Consider the following 19,665-nt stretch of genomic DNA (forward strand, 5'->3'; position numbering starts at 1 on the left):
TCGATATACATGAGATCACCATGTGTCTGAGGCTGACTTGATGGAAGCTAACAACAATAACACCAAAACGATGCCTTCATCATGCCATAGAGAGGACTGGTGGGGGGAAAGGCATGTAGTGGCTAAGCCACGTTCTCAAGAAGCAGAATGCCTATGTTTGAACATTTGAATCCTGTCTCTATCGCTTAATTGCTGTGTGCCTTTAGGTAAGTCACTTAACCTCTCGGTGCCTCATTTTCCTCACCTGTAAAATGGAGAAAATTGTACCTATATCACACAGGGTTTGTAAGCATGAAATGCATTACATATGTGACATACTTAGGACAGTGCCTGACACAGAGTAAGCTGTGTTTGACAGAATTATAATCAGCAACAATACACCTCTCTCTCTCTAAGACTAAACAGGTATGAGAACAGAGTAAGGTTATGTCTTCTTTGCTAGTACTGACGGGGAGAAGAAAAATAACCTACTAGGCACGTGTTTGGGATGATAAATGAGTTATTTTACTGAACTTCATTAAAATAAACCAAGAAATCCCTCAGTCCCCTAGGAGAAGACTCCACCCCTGCAAGAGTTTTAATCCTCAATTTACAACAGAGTTGGTCCTATTGTTCTTAATTTACCTGGTTAAATTAATATCTGCCAAGAGACTCAGACAAATTCAGTCTTATCATTAGTCACAACAAGAAATTCCTCCTTAATAAGTAAGACAGAAAAGCAGTTGCAGATCTTAATAGCATTAGTTTAAACTGCAAATGGATGTATTATCGACTGGGGATTACAAATAAAAAAAAGAACATAGTAGCAAATTTTAACATAATGTGATACCTAAGAGCTTCCTGATGTGTATACTTATGAAAAAACATGGACTTGATAATTAAAACTTTTCTTTCGTAAAATTGATATTTTTGGTTACATGGATAAACTTTCATAGATAATTTGAGTTACATAAATGCTGGTTAATCTTTGTTATGTCTACTACAAAAAAAAAAGTCACTGAAATATTTATTGAAAGTAAATTATTCTCCCTATTTAAAGGCCACCAACATAATCACATAGGAAGAGAATAACCCCTACATTGAGGACTGATCTCAGTCTGAGCTGAACAACTCCAGAAAAGAGACAACTAAAATGGAGCCAACACCACTGTTGAAAAAGGCTGCGGGGTAGGAGTCCCTTGGTAGTGCAAAAGGTTAACATGCTTGGCTGTTAACTGAGAGGTCGTCGGAAGTTCAAGTTCACTTAGAGGTGTCTCCAAAGAAAGGCCTGGCAATCTACTTCTGAAAAATTAGTCATTGAAAACCCTCTGGAGCACAGTGCTACTCTGACACACATGGGGTCTCCATGAGCTGGAGCCAACTTGATCACAACTTGTGGTAGATGACCAAATACTTTTAAATTCTAACCATATTCATCTCACAACTGCTAAGCTACAGGGAAGACTGTGAAAAGAAGCAGATGGGTCATTCTTAGAACCATAAAATAGGGAAGGGAGACATAGATGCTTGTCTCTTTTTCATGCCCAGCAGGACAGGAGGTGCAGTAGAAATGAATCACAAAAAAGAATTCCACACCACAGCCTTCACAATTTGTTTGACGAAGTCTCTACCCCCAATAGCAGGCTCTCCTCAATCAATTCAAACATAGGAAAAGCCTTCCTTAAGCATTTCCTCCAATGATTCTTTCATAAAACCTCTATCCTACTGTGCATAGCACAGACAAGAGGCTAAAAAACAGACAAACCATCATCAGTTATTAATTCCTGGACCAAGGGACATCTTTAATACAGGACTGTCATTATGAAACTAGTAAGCACTCAGTAACTAACCCACACAATGCTGTATATGTGTTTTTTAAAACAGGAAAAAGGCCAAAATGTGGGTAAGAACAAGACTACTATAAAAACAAAATATGAAATCAATTAACTAAAGTTTCCTGAAAGACACAATGTCTTTTTATCTTTCTTCCACGTTAAAAAAACTTAACTCTTTAGCACAAGGCACAGGTGAGAAGGAATACAGGTCAATGACAGAAATTTTTTAAATAACTGCCCTTTCACCTGCATGAACCAAGTAAGAAAAAACTTATTTTGAAAAGATAACTATATTGTCCCATAAAGATCGGAGTGAATTATTCTGATTACCCAGCATGCGCTAGGCAAAGCATTTGCACTTAACACTTCTTAATTTACTGACCATCCCTAAATCATTCTGGGTAATCAAAAGATATCTAACGTTTCACGTTTGATTTGACAACCAAAAGCTTCACAATTATATAGTAATAAAAATAATTAAAATATGGAAAGGACACATTATAATATTAAATGAAAAAGTTACAGGTTAAAATATTGCATACATATGATGTCAACGAGGTCAAAATGCATTTATAACTATGACTAAAGGGAAATACTCCCAAAATGTTACGTATGTTTATCTCTGAGTAGCTGAACCATAGAGATTTTTATCTTCTACTTTTTCTGCATTTTTTATATTTCTAAAATGAACCATCATTACTTCATTATAGAAAAGTATTAAATAAAATAAGTTCTCATAAATGCCATCCCAAGATAGCAAGTTCAATTTTATTATTCAAACTCAAAGCAAGCTCCCCACTCAATTTAAAAATATATATGTACATTTTTTATGTACATTCAGTTACAATTCCAAAATGTCCATCTTTGGTTTATGCCTATAAAATATTTTTTAAAAATTACTCTTAATTTCAATTCTAGACTCAATTGACAGACTAGAAATATAATACCACTGAATGGGACCCTGGCTAAGTACACATTTTCTGGAGCCAGTTTTTGGTGTCAACTATTCACCTCTCTGAGCCTCAGTTTCCACATCAGTAAAGTATGGATAATACTATTGTGCACTTCACAAGGCTATTACAAAGACTAATTAGTTAATATAAGTTAAGCACCTAGAACAGTGCCTGGTACCTAAGAAGCACTAAAAAAATATTAGATAATTAAACATATTCATAGCACATTTATTGTCATGGATAGCTAATTTTTGTGTCCTCCAAAAATATCTGCCAACTTGGCTAGGTCATGATTCCCAGTATTATATGACTGTCTACCATTTTGTCATCTGATGTGATTTCCCTCTGGGTTGTAAATCCTATCACTATGATGTAATGAGATGGATTAGTGGCAGTTCTATTGCTGAGATCTACTAGAGTAAATGTGTCTTAAGCCAATCTCTTCTGAGATATAAAAGAGAAAAGCGAGCAGAAAGACATGGGGACCTCATACCACCGAGAAAGCAGTGCTGGGATCAGAGCCCATCTTTTGGTTCTTGTGCTGAGATGCTCCCAGACCAAGGGAAGATTGATGACAAGAACCTTTCTCCAGAGCCAACAGAGAGAGAAAGCCTTCCCCTGGAGCCAGCGCCCTGAATTCAGACTTCAAGCCTACTGGACTGTGAAAGAATAAATTTCTCTTTGTTAAAGCCATCTACTTGTGGTATTTCTGTTACAGCAGCACTAGATGACTAAGACGCTATTCTGTAAAAATGTCAGTTTCTTTCACAAAAAACTAAACCATGATTTAATTAAGCTAATTCAAAATGTTACATTTAACCTATTTTGGATGTGACTTAGACCACATAAGTAAATTTTTCAAAAAACTTTTCAGTGTCTACATCATTTTCTTTTTAACCCTTGTTCAGAGTAGCTTTCTAAAATAGTATGTTATTATCTGCCTGCTGAAAAAGGAACGTGAATAGAATCCAACCTCTCCTTGAAGTCTCAAGGTCATCAGTGGCTATGCTATGTAGAAATATTGAGAGAGCATCAGGGTCTCCTGAGGTGGGAGGAGGTACACCTTGTGCCAACACTAAATGGCTGCAGACCTTTGTGTATTTACAGCTATTTCATCATCTTCCGCAATTCTCACTTAGTGGCCATTTCTTTCCACCTTGTTTCTATTGAAATCTTTATTTCCTACATAGGGGGTTATTTCTGTTGTTATTGGGTGCCACTGAGTCAATTCTGACTCATAGCAGCCCCACATGACAGAGTAGAATTGCCTCATGGAGTTTTCTTGGATATAATCTTTATGGAAGCAGATCACTACATCTTTTCTCCCATTGAGCCATTCAGTAGGATCAAACTGCCAACCTTTTAATTAGCAGCCAAGCACTTAACTTTTTCACCACCAGGGCACCGTACACTGCCATCTACTCAATTCCTACTCATAGCGACCCTATAGGATGGAGTAGAACATAGATAGTAGGAGTCTCAAAACGGCCCAGTCTTTTCTCCCTGAGATTTGTGGCAGTTATTTTTCTCAGTGTTCAAAACCTACACAAAATCTTCATTTTTATCCACATTTCTGGTTAAGCAGCTATTTCCAGATGCTTAGATTTGCCAAAATCCTAACCCTAGGAAGATAAGATGGCAAAAATAGAATCAACGTACATATAAGATAATGCTAGGCACTACCTAATATTTTATACTAAGTTGTTCATTTTCTATTCTCCCCTACTGAAATGTAAGCATCTTGAGGGTAGGGACATTATAGGTTTAGTTCTTTGCTGTGTCCCCAATACCTAGAAGAATGCCTAGGCACTCAATAAATATCCACTAAATAAATGCATGAAATGATAGTGTACTAGAGAACCAGAGTATCAAGGTATGATCTTAAGAAAAGTCTCTTTGTAATTTTTCTGTCCACAAAACGGAAATATTAACACTTAACTACATTTCTTCATATTAGTCTTTTCTCAAAAGACCAAAGACCTTAATTAAATGCTTTCTTTCAAATAATTCTGATATATCCTCCATTACCAAGTACATAAAACAGGCCCACTTTGAAAGAACTATTTTCCCCCCTTAAAGAATCACTGTATTCATAATAATTAAACAAGTCATTTAGAATTGTTATTTATTACCAGAGGTCCCTGGATAGCACAAGTGGTTTGCACCTAACTACTAACCTAAATGTTGGCGGTTCAAACCCACCAAGTGGCATCATGGAAGAAAAGCCTGGAAATCTGCTTCTGTAAACACTATAGCCAGGAAAACACTACAGAGCAGTTCTACTTTGTAACATAAGTCAGGATCAACTTGATGGCAACAGATTTTTTTGTTTCGTTTTTCTTTTTTTTTTTTTTTTACCATGACTCTGAGGCATATGGAAACCCTGGTGGCATAGTGGTTAAGTACTACAGCTGCTAACCAAAGGGTCTACAGTTCGAATCCGCCAGGCGCTCCTTGGAAACTCTGTGGGGCAGTTCTACTCTGTCCTATAGGGTCGCTATGAGTCAGAATCGACTCAACTGCACTGGGTTTGGTTTTGGTTTTGGTCTGAGACATATATTCTTAAAAAGTACCATTACTCAGGTTGGCAAAACTGGTCAGAGCTTCTGATCAAGAACAGACTACCCCTCCCCACACATACACACACACAGACTAGGTCCCTAAGACACCCTTCTGACCTAGAACTAAAGCTATTCCTGGAGACCACTCTTAAGCCAATAAAAACAAACCAAACCTGTTGCCATGGAGTTGATTCCGACTGATAGCAATCCTACTAGACAGAGTAGAACTGCCCCATAGAGTTTCCAAGGAGCTGTCAACCTTTTGGTTAGCCGCTGAACTCTTAATCACTGCGACACCAGGGCTCCAAACAACACACAGGCCCATAAAATAGATACTAACAACCGAGAGGAACATGTTCCTTAGAACAATCAATTATCCCAGATCAAAAGGACATCTGCCCAAAAGCAAAGACGAGAAGGCAGTTAGAAAATCCAGAGGAAAGTAAACGGAACCCAGGGAGGAAATGGGGAGAGTGCTAACACATTGAGGAGGATGCAACCAATGTCACAGAATACTTTACATACAAACTATCGAACAGGAAACTAATTTGCTCTGTAAGCTTCCACCTACCACACAATAAAAATTTTGAAAAAAATTATTAAAAGGAAACCTAAAAAAAAAATTCTACTCTCTCATCTTGGCTCCCATGATGGTGGGTACAGCTTTTATCTGGGAGATTATTAGGCCCTGAACAGCCAAATCATTGAGGGTACAGATTTGAGCTATCCAGCACCTCATTCCTTAATTTACAAAATTGTCAGGAAGAATACCTGGGTCTTATTTCTCTGACAGGGGGAAGCTGAAAGCAGAGAAGGACCTTGGGCGCTGTCTATTTGCATATAGCCTGCAGCAATCTTTTCCAACCTGAGTAAGGAACATGTAAAACAGCAGCACAGATTTGCTGTTCTGTCCCAGGTAATATTTCTTCAAAAAGAGATAGGCAGAGGAAAACTTCTGTGTTTTCTCACATTGACACACAAATAATTTTGCCAGTCACTGCTTTTGAGCAAACAAATGGCACGTGTTCCAGAGGTTTAACTTAAGTCTCTTTAGAGCTCTCAAAGCTGCCATCAAAAAGCAACCGTTTCAAAGCACTGGGTTTTAAATGCTCATCACAGTCATACAAAGTCTATCTGGCACCTAGGAAGCCAAACCAAGGCACCCAAGTGTGACCAAACGGCCAGCTGAACGCTCCCTTGTTACCACTGCCTCCCACAACCACATGCTGAAGACAGAAGAGCTCCCTAACTGCTCAGGGTCACGCCTCACATACTAAGCTATCCAAATATGTAATTAATAGATTGCCCATTACTGATACTCTGCCATTAAGTGTACTAGTATGGAGTTGAAGTCCTGTAAGAATTTAAAATACAGTAACACCGTACCTGAGGAATTTGGACACTCAAAGTATAAATGTGAAATAAATATACATTAAAATATGAAGTGAAAGAGCTACAATTCTGGTATTTCACACATTCGAAAAGGATTAAGTGAAATTACAAGATGTAGATGAAGAGAGCCCTTTTCCAAGTAAAAATGAAAAAAACAGGAACCAGGGATTTTGAATAAAGCATTTTAATGTTACAAAATGCTCTATGGCCAAGAATTTTTACTGCCCATCATGAATGTCAACACAGACTTTAATTTAGAGATAGAATATGAGGGTATAACACAAAGACAGGGAGATTTATCAATGGAGAGCTTTAAATTGAAAGGATCTACCCAAAACGGGTATATGGGTACCCAAAAGGTAACAGCGTGATTAAAGCATTGATAAGTGTTTAATGAATGTGCTTTTTTACTAAATGAGTTCCTTGAACGGCATCTGTGCAGCATCTTTTTAAAGCCAAACAGATCTGGGTCTTTGGGAAATGCTCTCTGCCTTACATTTAAAATCTATACACAGTAAAGTTAACTTGAGCTGTAAACTTTCACCAAAAGTACAATTAAAAAATAAATAAAATAAAATCTATACACAGTAAAAGATAGTAGGAAGGAATAGAATAAAACATTAATCACAATATAAATTATATCAGAGTATCACTAATTTCAGCCTGCAGGTTTCCTACTTTCAAGTACTCGAAACTATGCTTTCAGTGGAAAATAATCTTCATTATTAAATAAAGGTCATGATCATTGAGGGTGGGTCCTTTTTACCTGGATCACTTTACGTAAAAGCCAGGACATAGAACTCAAAGGGAGTCCCCTCCAGGTCACGGTTATTAACACCTAAACTCCAAGAAGGAGATTTAGGCAGTTTTAAAAACACACCAAAGCTAATTGCTACCATGGTCTATGGCCCCAAACAAAACAGACACTGAAAACATTGCTAAACACTTCTCTCATCTTTCCTCTGATATGATTTTTTTAAATGGATGTTCAAATAGAAACTGCAAGGTCACAGGTAAAGCGAGGTCACTCTTTAACTCACTGCCCTCAAATACTTTTTATCAAGCCCCACCTACTCAACTGCTAGGCATCCCGCAAATCAAGTTGGATGGGGTCTCTACCCTCTGGATAGTTACAGATACTCAAGGATTCCATCGACTGACCTTCACGAGTCATAATTACATATGTATACATTTCAAATGACATATATTTATGACAATATAAACAAATATAAGGAACACACAACTACAAACATTTATTATTAGATGTTCATTCTTAAGTATGTATTAGACAGGGAAACAAGGTGGCTTTATTTTTCCCTCAGCATTTCCTTAGAAAGAAGTGTTACAGGTGTGTGTGGTATATATATTGATATTTGTAATAAATAAATAAATGCATACACACACACACGAATATTTAGTTTTCTGTAGCAGAGGTAGGGACAGCATAGAAAGCCTGATAAGAATTACATAGGCCCAGCCAGTGTTCTACGTTTTGGCCTGGTCAGCTCTACTAGGGGCTAAGACAAGGTTAACAGCAATTTGGTGTCGTTTTTTTCAGCTCTTTTGGGAGTCACAGAATTTTTTAAAAAGCACCTTGTTTGTTAAAACTTTGCTTCAAGGCCTAAAATATCTAAATAGCATCTTTTTTTCAACATTCCCCTTATAAAGACAAAAAAAAAAAAGGCTGAGAGTCTCCCAAACATGAGAGTTTAAATAAAGAAGGAAAAGTGGAGAAAAAAAGAAAGAGAGCCAAAGAAAGAAATAAAGAAGCAAGGCAAGGCACAGGATAATTTTAGACATTTTCAATAGGGAAAATGTCAAACTTTGAGGGCATGAAAAACCTTCTGGCCCTACACAACGTATATCTTTTAATCATGGTCCCTCAAAAAAAAAAAAAACAGTAGGAATTTATGAATTCCGTTTTCAAGGTTATGGTTGAGCATACTAATTTTTACTTGAAATCATAGTATTTACAGGTGCGGGTGGGGTAAGGGTTAGTGTTTACATTAAATGTAACAAAACAAAAATAATTCTGAGTTAAAATGTCAAATATAAGGGTTAGAAAAGAATTTTTAAGATTTCAAGGGAATGGAAAATCTATAGATTCCAAATGGCTTTAGAGACACAAAAACCAAATGCAATTTATGGATTCACATGGTTCCTAATTTGAATAAACCAACACTTGAAAAAAAATTATAAAATAAACAGGGAAATTTGAACTTGACAGGAGATAGGTCATGATATTAAGGAATGGTTATCTTTTTTTTTTTTTTAAAGGAGTGATGATGATGGTATCATGGTTATGCCTTTAACAGCAACTTTCTCTTTTAGAAATGTATAGTAAAATATTTTTGGATGAAATATGGGATCTAGGATATACTTTAACATAATCCAGTGGTGGAGGAGTGAAGAGTGGGTGGAGACAGAAATGAAACAAAATTGGCCATGAATTGCCAATAGTTGGTCTTATGTACTCTTCAGTATTTAATACACTAGTCTCATTACCATATACATGCTGCATTTTTATGTAATAAAAAACTTCAAAAAAATTTAAGAACAGTATTTTAAACAGTACACAATTTAAATTGAAAATATCCATTTCTAATAATAAAACTTATGTTAAAAGTAGCTTCTAAAATTATTCCCAATAGCATTTTGGAAAGTGCTAGTCCACTACAAAATTAAGAAATGAAGTTGCTCATTTTTTATATAGATATCTTCACTGTTTCAGTTTTAAACCTTATTCTATTTGTTTATTCCTATGATTGTTTCTAGTTCATAGACTAAAGTCATTTTCCCTACATGTAATGCTTTCAAACAAATGAGATCCAGATAACACCAACAAAAGATCTCTAAGTTTCAATCAGAAGAATTGGGACTCCAGCAAGTCCATAAGTAATTCTTGAATAATTACCCCCTCATGATTCTAAAATTTATTATTGCAGTATTTTGCCACCATAAGCATAGTCAAAACATCCTTGACTACGGAATGATAACATGGAATAATCCAGAAATACTAATAGCTGATTAATACAGAGCCAAAATATATTTCACTTCTGATAAAAACACCTAACTAAAGGAATCGGAGCCAACTTCATAGTGATACATCAGGGGAAAATTCTTCATGGGTAAAAGTTAGTAAAATAAAACTTTAAAACTGTGCATTCATCAATTCAACAAACATTTACTCAATACCTGTGGGCCTCACATTATGCTATGTATTACTTTTTTATAAGAGAACAAAACGGTTTCCAGTCCATGTGTTCAAATGTAATTATTGAAGAAAGTAAACCAGCACTTTTTAGGAATATACATATTTCTCCAACCAGGCCTTCTATTTGGTTTTAGGAGATGGCTTTATTGGAAAAAAATTCTGAGTTTTGTTTTTTTTTTTAATGAAGTTTGTTTAAGTTACCTTGAAAAAGTATCTCTATGTATTTCATCATGGGAATGCAATATATGTAATATTATCCAATATATGTAATCATTATCCAATTATATTTAGTAAACACTCAATCCAAAAAAATAAATAAATAAAGCCTAAAATTTATGTTTAAGTTACAGAAAGCAGGGGAGAGATAAGGTGCCCACTCACAAATCAAGTCAAATGTGCACAATGCGGAATTGCCCTGCTACCACTGCACCATCCCAAAGCCCACCATGCAGGTTAGTAAGCACATATAGCTACTTCATTAGTGGGTTAAAGAACTCTCTGGACAGTATGGGAAGGTCGATGGGCATTACCAAAAAGCTCTAAGGGGCTGAAAGGATGACAAGCGAAGAAGAAAAGTAGGATAAAGGAAGTGGTGAGTTTAAGCTGAGAGGGGGCCCCCTAGGAGAAACAGTGCCCTGGGTTAATACTCTTCCCAAAGACTGGAAGACTTTGGATTCAGAGACCTAGACGGGTATGCCATAGTACAGTGTAAACCATCCTTGCTTTTCATTACACTTCAGGCTAACCATTCTGGGAGAAGCAAAGGAACTGCCATCTTTCTGTTGTTTACATAAGCAAAACAGCAAGTCAGATGAATCTTGCAACTCATATCTCAGATCCTTGAGAATCACAGAAAGCCCTACCTGTGTTAGGGGATGGAGGGTTTAGGTCAGCTAGAAGCATACCCATGATTTACCACAATGTCCTGTGTTCCTTATTATCTCCTGGGTCCCAGTGTCTGGTCGTCAAATAAAATTTGAAGATTACCATTTTTGTAGAACATCTGATATATAGTAAAAGAGGAAAATTAATTCCCTAAACTCTGATTTAGTAAAATTTCTATCATCCTTTCGAAGCAAATATTCTTTCTTAATAAAATATCTTTAAAGCTCACCTGGAGGGAATGGTCTCTCAGAAAAAGAAACTTGCTACTCCACACTCACAAGAACACGGGTCCACTATGTTTTGTCATTGGAACCCGAGCACTACTCCAAAGTAATCGCACTGCAAATATATTTTCTCTTTACAAGCAATCTAAAATACCCTTTTTTTTCCTTAAATTTTATTTATTTTGTTGTTGTTGTCAAGAATCTAAAATACTCTTTCAATTCAATTACCGAAACTCTTTTTTCTGGTCGCATCAAAAGGAAAAATCATGTTTCAAGACTTCAGTTTTTAAAGTAGGCTCAAGCAATCCCCTGTCCTTTTAATTCAGCACCACCCAACTTTCCCACTTGTAGGAAAAAGAGATTCAGGAACACTAGTTTTTCTGCTGGAAATGAACCCGCCAGGAAATCCTCCAGTGACTCCCCTACAGTGGGGAAATTGCCTAAACACTAAACTAATAAACAAACAAAACCAAAAGACAAAAAAAAAACTGCACCCATGAAGACCTCATGCCTCAAATACGCAGTGATGTTTTGCTCCCCCTCTTTTCCCTCTCGCTCCTGCTCTGCCGTTTACCCAGTACATGAACGGGCTCTCATCACGCATGCTGCTTGGCCTGTAATAAAAATGCAGCCAACTGCATACTTTTAATGACCTGAATGAAAAAAAAAAAACAAAAACTAATACATTCATGTCCAAATAAACAATCCAAAGGTTTTCCATTTACCCAAAGCAGAGATGAGCAGCCTAACCTAAAACAAAATAAAAAAAAAAAAGATTTTCCCTCCCCTGTGAGATTATAGTTAGGACCTAACGACAAAGTCTTTGCTTACTCACAAAATAAAGTATATCTGTAATCTAGGGCACCTTCAGAACATGGATTCAACTTTTACCAAAAAAAAAAAAAAAAAGGTAAAATTTAGTATTTTTTAACCTTAGATTTCAAACACTTTGAGGAAGCAAATATTTGCTTTTGATTTTCCCGTTTTATCCACTACTGTTTTTTATAGACTAGATTTATTGGGAGTATATCTCACCTTGGTGAGTAAGACTCTCAGTCCACATCATTGAATGGAACAGTGTGACTCCCCAGTGCAAATTTCCTGAGAGCCCCTTCCCTCAGCATGTGCCAAGAAGCAAATCTTGGCCACTTAGCGCTCTGTGTTCCACATGTTAGCTCACGACGCGTTGAGCAGCCGTGCTAACTGAGATGGATAGCCCTGTCAAACAGGAAGCTGGCACACCAGGATGCAAGCAGTGGGATACAATGACCTTTACATTCAGAGAAAAATATCCCTAAAATGGCATGAAAAGTTTACGGGGGGAAGAGAGAGGAGCTTCTTTTATTTCATTTAGGCACATAGCATGAAAAAAAAGCAATGGTGTCCAGGATGCAATTTGCTCAAGATCAAATCCTGAATCCCTCACACAAGAAGGAAAGTCGCTGCAGAAAGGAAATGATTCATCCCTTATCACGCTGTTTTGAAAGCAGCGGGCTCTGGGATTCAGCTATGTTACTGCACCCAGACTGGCTAAGCACTTGGATTCAGACGGCACTTGGACTCATACAGTGGGGTACTACTTGCCCTGGGAAAACATTCTTGACCCCTGGTTTGAAATCAGTTGCTTTATTGGTAGAACTAAGATATAACGTAAGTACTTAATTAAAACATTTTTTGAAAAAACAATGGTCTCACAGACCAGAGTCAAGAGTTTAAGAATTTAAATCTCATGTCCTCTGTCACCATATTTATAACTTTGTATACATTGCAGAGCCCTGATGGCACAGTCATTAAAGCACTCAGCTGTTAACCAAAAGGTCAGCTGTTCGAACCCATGAAACACTCAGGGGGAGAAAGATATGGCAGTCTGCTTCCATAAAGATTTCCAGCCCTGGAAACCCTATGTGGCAGTTCTAATCTGTCCTAAAGGGTTGATGTGAGTCAAAATTGACTGTGGCAGTGGCTTAGTTTCTTTTAGTATAAATTGCTTTATCACTTATAGTTTCTTTATCAAAATAAATGAGACTCCAACTGATAGTTCTCAGGAATGGTAAGAAGATGGACTCATAAAAAAGATAGCAAAGATTCTTGGCACATGCACAAATGTTAAGTAAAGATAATAATATAGGAAGTTAATATCTAAAAAAATAAGACCTAGGAGTTACATATTTCCTTTAATATAACAATAATCACAAACTATGCAATTCAATCACTTCAGCTGAAACACAAGTATAATCACTGCAGTGAGTTAAAAAAAATTATTTTTCCCCATTCTTCAAGGCTTTGGGTTTTTGTTGTTGTTGTTTGTTTTCGTTTTGTTTATTCTTTGGCATGAAAGAACAATGGCCTATGCTCCAGAATGAAGCAACACAAGCTCACAATGGGCTCCCCAGAGTTGTACAATACATGCTGAAATAATGATACCATTTTAATAGTTAATTAAATGGGTAAAAGGAATTGATCGCAAAAACACTGTGATTTTTTTTAAACGAATGGACCACATCAAAACTACAGAACAGTTTTCAAAGATACAAAAGGGTACAATGCATCTTTTTTTTTTCCTGTTTAATTAAAAGCTGATGATAAAGTACAGCTGCCATACTCCCAAAGAGATAAATTTTAAAAACAAAATTCTTATAAGTCATGTATTAAAGTTGGATAAGTTAGGAGGCAAACATTTCGGCACTCGTTCTGAGAACACCAATTTGCACACTTAGAGAAAGTAACAGAGAACGATGAATGACAATCAGTTTGAAATTCAAGTGGATTTGGGAAGCTTTAGAGGTGCTGGTCAAATGCTTCCCAAAGCAACAAGACTCTGCAAGAAGCTTTCTGCTGTTCATCGTTTGGGAAGGATGGTAAATCTGACAATTCTCCTTCAACTCTTGTTTGGAGAATTATTTCAGGGAACATGCTCTTCCTGAAATCATGACACACAAGAGGCAATGGGAGAGGAGGGGAGACGCATTAATACCTTGTGCCTGAGCCGCAGAGCTGTGGGAATACCCCAGAGCCAGGAGCGCGGTCTCCACCAGCTGGCTAAAAAGCACGTCTTTTCGAACCAGTACGAACTCGGCATGTTCTTCTCTGTTGTCATATTCAAGAGAGCCGTCCAACTGCTCCACCACACAAAAGACAGGAATCATCAAACCTAAAGGGACAAAATTCAAGAGCAAAACACAAACATTACAAAGCAAATCTCAATCACCACGATGAGAAGGGAAGAGACAGTTATAAAAGTCACTCATCTGTGATAGACAGCGGTTTAGATTAAACAAGCCTCTTAGTCGTATGGGCCTAATGGAAAGCTGTAGATTTTTTCCCCCTCCATTATTACTATCAGACTGCAGCAGGATTGCCCAGGGCAGTGGCAGAAGCCCTCTGATTCCAGTCATTAAAAAGTGGAATGCACTAATCAGAGGTATCTGGACTGAGGGACCTCACGCTCATAGCTGGCTCATGGGAGAGGTCAAGGTGAACTTACATGGCCTTGTATCCTTGGTGGCTATAGTTTTACCATTAACTAGTAATCAACATTCATATTTTCAGATCAAACCTGATTTTTTAAAATGAATCTGGAAAAGTATTTTAAAACTTCCAGTTGCAAGATACCTACCAGGAAGGCATGTTTGATTTCAAGGCCTAAACTGTTGTGTGAATATGTATAAGGAAAAAAAAAAAAAGTAGAAATTTAAAAGAAGTCCTTTTCGTATCTTTTTTTTTTTTTTTTTTTTAGTTCTGGTAACTAGGTCATCAATTAACCTGAAAAATCCCCTGATGATGAAAGTCTTAACTTAAATTTAACTTATACCAATAAAAAAAACTAAATACAAAACTTTGTCTTTTTTTTAATTACCATTTTATACATTAACTTGTTTCTTCTGTTTTCAGAGAAAAGAAGTAAACTATCCTAAAGAATAAAGCAAATTAGCCTAATTGAAAATCTGTTGAAATCTGTTGTCACTGAAATATTTCTCTGCTTTGTATCAAAGTGTGAAAAGCTAAAAAATGTTTAATTTGCCAAAGATTTTTTTAACTTTTTTTTTTAATTTTAAAAAGTCATACAGGCATTTAAATCTAAACATAGACAAAGCAGAAGAAGATCAAAGTCTTACCAACACACAAGTAATAAACACGGACTCTGTCCTACGTAAATCACACAAATTAGTCTGCTACGGAATAGGGACCTGCTCTGGGTCTTCTCTTTGGGTGTTGTACAAGAAAAATCAAAAGCTGTGAAGGATAGATAAGCAGGCAAAGAGATGGGGAGGTGACAGTTTAGCTGGTCATGGTGACGGCACTTCACAATAAAAATCCAACCTTTATGTAAAATGACAGTCTATGTGAGCATAGCCTCTGACACATAGGATGCACAGGAATGAGTTTTCTAGAGGTCCCTCCTTGTTGCCCCAACCCTAGAAGCCTCCTTACTCACTCTGATCTGGAAAGCAGAGGGTGGGAACAGACACTCTGAAAACTACCCGGTCACAGATTTAGATTTTTGTTCTAAAGATAATACAATGGTGCAACCGGTTCCCACGTGCTAATTATTATTATTAAAGATAATAAGTATTGCGTATAATTATTAAATATAATCATTATTAACAATAATAATACTCATTAAGAATTGTTATCATTAAAGATCATGGTAATTATTATTAAGACTGCCCAACAGTCTTACAAGTCACACCATACCAGGGACAACTATTGACTAAATTCTTGAGAATAACAAAGCAGCATTACTGTCCACAGCAAAGGCATTATCCATGGTATGGACTTATGGGGGGAATGAGGTAAGAGTAGAAGAAACCACTATTTTTAAACAAAGATAAAACTTAAGGCTGTTCACGTGACGCTTTATAAAAATTTTTTTTAACTGTGACCATCACTGGTATATCAAATGCTTATGCATTTATACCCAGTTTATTCCCAAATGTTTTTTAAGGTATGTAATATAAAATGTTACAATATGAAATAATTTCCTCCAAATTATCTCTGCCATCATTCATTTACTTGACAATTCACCAAATACCTACTGAGTGCCAGGCATCACCCCGGCTTCAAGGATACAAGCGAGAACAAGTCAGATACTGTTTTCGCCCTCAGTGTAGTTGAAGGTGTAAAAATCTTCCTAAGCAAGCATGATGGCATTTTACAGGACTATTCATTAGAGTCCTTACTAGCAGGGACTAAGCCCATTTAGACCCTTTAACTCTTACATACTAGTATATGATCTTTGTCCAAGGAAGCAAGTTGATTTCTATTTTTAATGATTTAAGCACATGCACACATAATGCCACGTAGTCAGTGGTGCCATACGCTACTTCACTACTTATACCTGTGTGTACATAAGTTTCGATGCTGAAAATCTATGTGCAGTTCCTAATGTCAACATTTGAGTGTCACACACCTGGGAATCACAGATAAGATCTTTCAATGAATCAAGTTGCTCCATAAGCTATCATGTGTCCATTACACCATAAATCATTCTCAAGTCTATGATCAACTGAAAAACTTAAGACCCTGTTAATTTCTTTTTTAATATTACAAGTTCAGTGAATTAGATATAAGGATGCAACATTAAAGTACAGGGGTCTAGGACATGTAGAGGGTTATGTTTAGAAACTGTCAATACAGAAATATTTCCAACACATTTCAATTCGGTGATGGAAGGTAGCAATTATCTGCCGTGTATCAGTAACTCCCTACAGTCAAAAAAGCAGCCACCCACCCCTCACAGGTATCACCCGCTTTAAGAAAAAAAAAAGGACTTTGAGGTCATTTACAAAACAAAACAACATTAAACAGGAGTGTATGATAATAGCATTTTCTCTGAAGGACATAAAAATGAGATACGGGAGAACATCATAAACAGGTTATTTTTAACACCTAGCAAAATTTACCTTTTTACTAGAATTTGATCTAAATGATTATAGTTTTTATAATGCAATGCAATTTTTACAAAAGCAGAGGAAAGCATGAAAAATACATGCAATTACTAGTGACAATGATAAGAGAGATGACAAACAGTAAATAGTAAATTTAAGGTCCAAGTGTGGTGAAGAAGAAAATGAAGGGATCGGCTTAAAAAGTTAAAAACAGGAAATCCCTTGGAGAGACGAGCTATAAAAAGATGAACAGAAATATATACAAAAAAGGGAGATTTAGCCATTTGATCCTATCACTGTCTTAAGGAAAAAAGAAAGAAAAAGTTACAATGGGTTGAAAGAGAGGGACCATGTTTAGAAAACAAATTAAGATCAAAGAAAATTAAAAAACGAGTTCCAATAAAAGAATAGCAATATAAAAAGAAAATGCATTTATAACAAAATTTAGATATGGCTAAGAAGGAAAAGAAGGAAAAAAAAGAAACTCTGATTCCAGTCTTATACCTAGAGCTTACTGCATTATTTTTCTTTTATTATAGCACAGACCCAATTCCAGATGATCCACTACAGAACTTTGAACCTTTCGATTATAAGCCTTGCTAAGCCTTTTACAATTGCAGGAGGTAAGCAGGTAGTTTAATCCAGAGGACCGGCACATGGCACCAGCCATTTGCTAAAAATTAAGAGTCGCTCTGGCAATTGGGATAAATGGTGAATGCTGTTGTCATAGAGGCAAAATAAACACGGAGCCCTCTCTACACTGGAAAAATGTATTTTCCTAACTGTCATTAGTTATGGTGCTCAAACTGTCATTTTCATTATTACTTTATTTCTAAAGAATTGTGTATCTTTATGAGAAGTTCACCATAAGTCACTGCCGCCCTTTGCCACAGCAGCCTTGAGAACCGAGGCCAGCAAGAAGACAGTTACATGTGGTAGCTAAAGCCCAGGCTGTGGAGGGAGGCAGCCCTGGGCTCAAATCCTGGCACTGTCACTCCTTAACTGTGTGAGTGACAATTTGACCTCTGAGGCTCAAATTCCTCCTCAACAACATGTGAATAATAGTATCCGTATCACAGAACTGTTGTGAGGATTCAACAATGTAATATAGTTCAGTTATCTGACACACAGCCCTCAACAATGTTACCTATTTATTTTTTGTTTGTTTGTTTCAAAACCACTATTAATTTCATTTTGTTGCTGTCACTGTTAGGTGCCATCAAGTTGGTTCTGACTCATAGCGACCCTATGTACAACAGAATGAAACACTGCCGTGGCAAATTTCATTTTACAGAGAAAAAAGAGACCAGTTATTTTTCTCAGGGTCAGTAATCAATGCCCACAATACTTACTAAGAAACATTTCTTCCCAATAGAAATGATACTGATCATCAATGAATGACCTAATTATCTAAGATGTAAATTATAATGGCTTAAAATTTTCAACAGGCCCAATGGAAAAACGGTGATGGTATTAAAAGCACCATACTTCATCTTTTAATACTGCCTGCTCAACGAATTGATCACTAGCCACATGTGGCTATTTCGTATGCAAAACGTGGCTAGACTGAATTGAGATGTGCTGTGAGTGTGAAATACACACTGGATTTCAATGACTTAATACCAAAAAAATAAAAGTAAACATGCTATGAATAATTTTTATATTGATTGCATGTGGAAATAATAGTATTTTTATATACTAGGATAATACATTATTAAAATTAATTTTTTAATTAAAATTAAACTTTTTTTTTAATGTGGGTACTAGAAATTTTTTAATTACATATGTAGCTCCTATTATATTTCTTTTGGACAGCCAGCCCTGCTCCAAGCAATCTGGCAAATACTAACACGTAAATGGCTTTTCTGATACAGGATAAATTAATAACAAACTGATAACTAGGACAATTGTGTGACTGTCTTGACCATTTATTTCTTGGATACCCCCAAGTTATCCCTCCTCTGCGTGCCAGAGCTCAGGAGACTGGGTGGCAGAAATGCTTTTAGTTAAACTCCAAAATCCAACATGATACCCCCTCTGCATCATCAAGCAAGTTGCAGTCTGTTGTTTTATTCTGAACTATATTAATCCAGCCTCTTTAATAAGGAAAAGGTTTGTTTTCCCTATCCCCTCATTTTAAAAAAAGATTAACCATCTTCAGGAAACGCCACAACACTGGTTATGAGAGAGACCTGAGGAACAAGTATTCCTTCAGGCTCTGGATGTTTAACCTCAACAATGCAAGATGAAAGATGGTTCTGCAGCAGGGAGGCTGCCCACAGGATGCAACCGCCATTCACTAAACTTGGGACAGAAAATAAACCTCTCATTCGCACAGCGCCTCCTGGCTCACCATGCACTCTGATGTGTTGTTGTTTTTGTTAGGTGCCCTCTAGTTGATTTCCACTCATGGCAACCCTATACAACAGAACAGAACTGCCCCATATTTAGTAGGCTGTAATCTGGGGCCGGGGGGGGAGGGCAGGGAGGGCGGCTGGTGGCACAGTGGTTAAGCATTTGGCTCCTAACCAAAATGTCGGCAGTTCATATCTATAGGTTCTCTATGAATCAGAATCACTCGACAGCAACGGGTTTGGTTTTAACGGGTTTAATCTTTATAGGAGCAGATCGCCAAATTTTTCTCCCATGGAGCTGGTGGGTGGGTTCCAAACGCCAACCTTTCAGTTAATAGCCAACCATACCTTTATTTTCTCCGCACATTAATGCTGTGGGG

At 36.8% G+C, this 19,665-nt stretch overlaps 1 protein-coding gene across 2 annotated transcripts in view; it reads right to left on the reverse strand.

Moving 5' to 3' along the window:
* The window catches only part of SATB2 (SATB homeobox 2), a 199,190-nt gene that overhangs the window by 158,315 nt on the left and 21,210 nt on the right, over positions 1-19,665 (reverse strand). For both annotated transcript variants that reach the window (XM_049887752.1, XM_049887751.1), the window contains one exon: positions 14,018-14,194. In XM_049887752.1, coding sequence (XP_049743709.1) covers positions 14,018-14,194 — 177 coding nt within the window. The remainder of the gene's footprint in view (positions 1-14,017; positions 14,195-19,665) is intronic.

The sequence above is a fragment of the Elephas maximus genome, chromosome 6 (genome assembly GCF_024166365.1).
Source record: "Elephas maximus indicus isolate mEleMax1 chromosome 6, mEleMax1 primary haplotype, whole genome shotgun sequence".
Taxonomy (NCBI): domain Eukaryota; kingdom Metazoa; phylum Chordata; class Mammalia; order Proboscidea; family Elephantidae; genus Elephas; species Elephas maximus.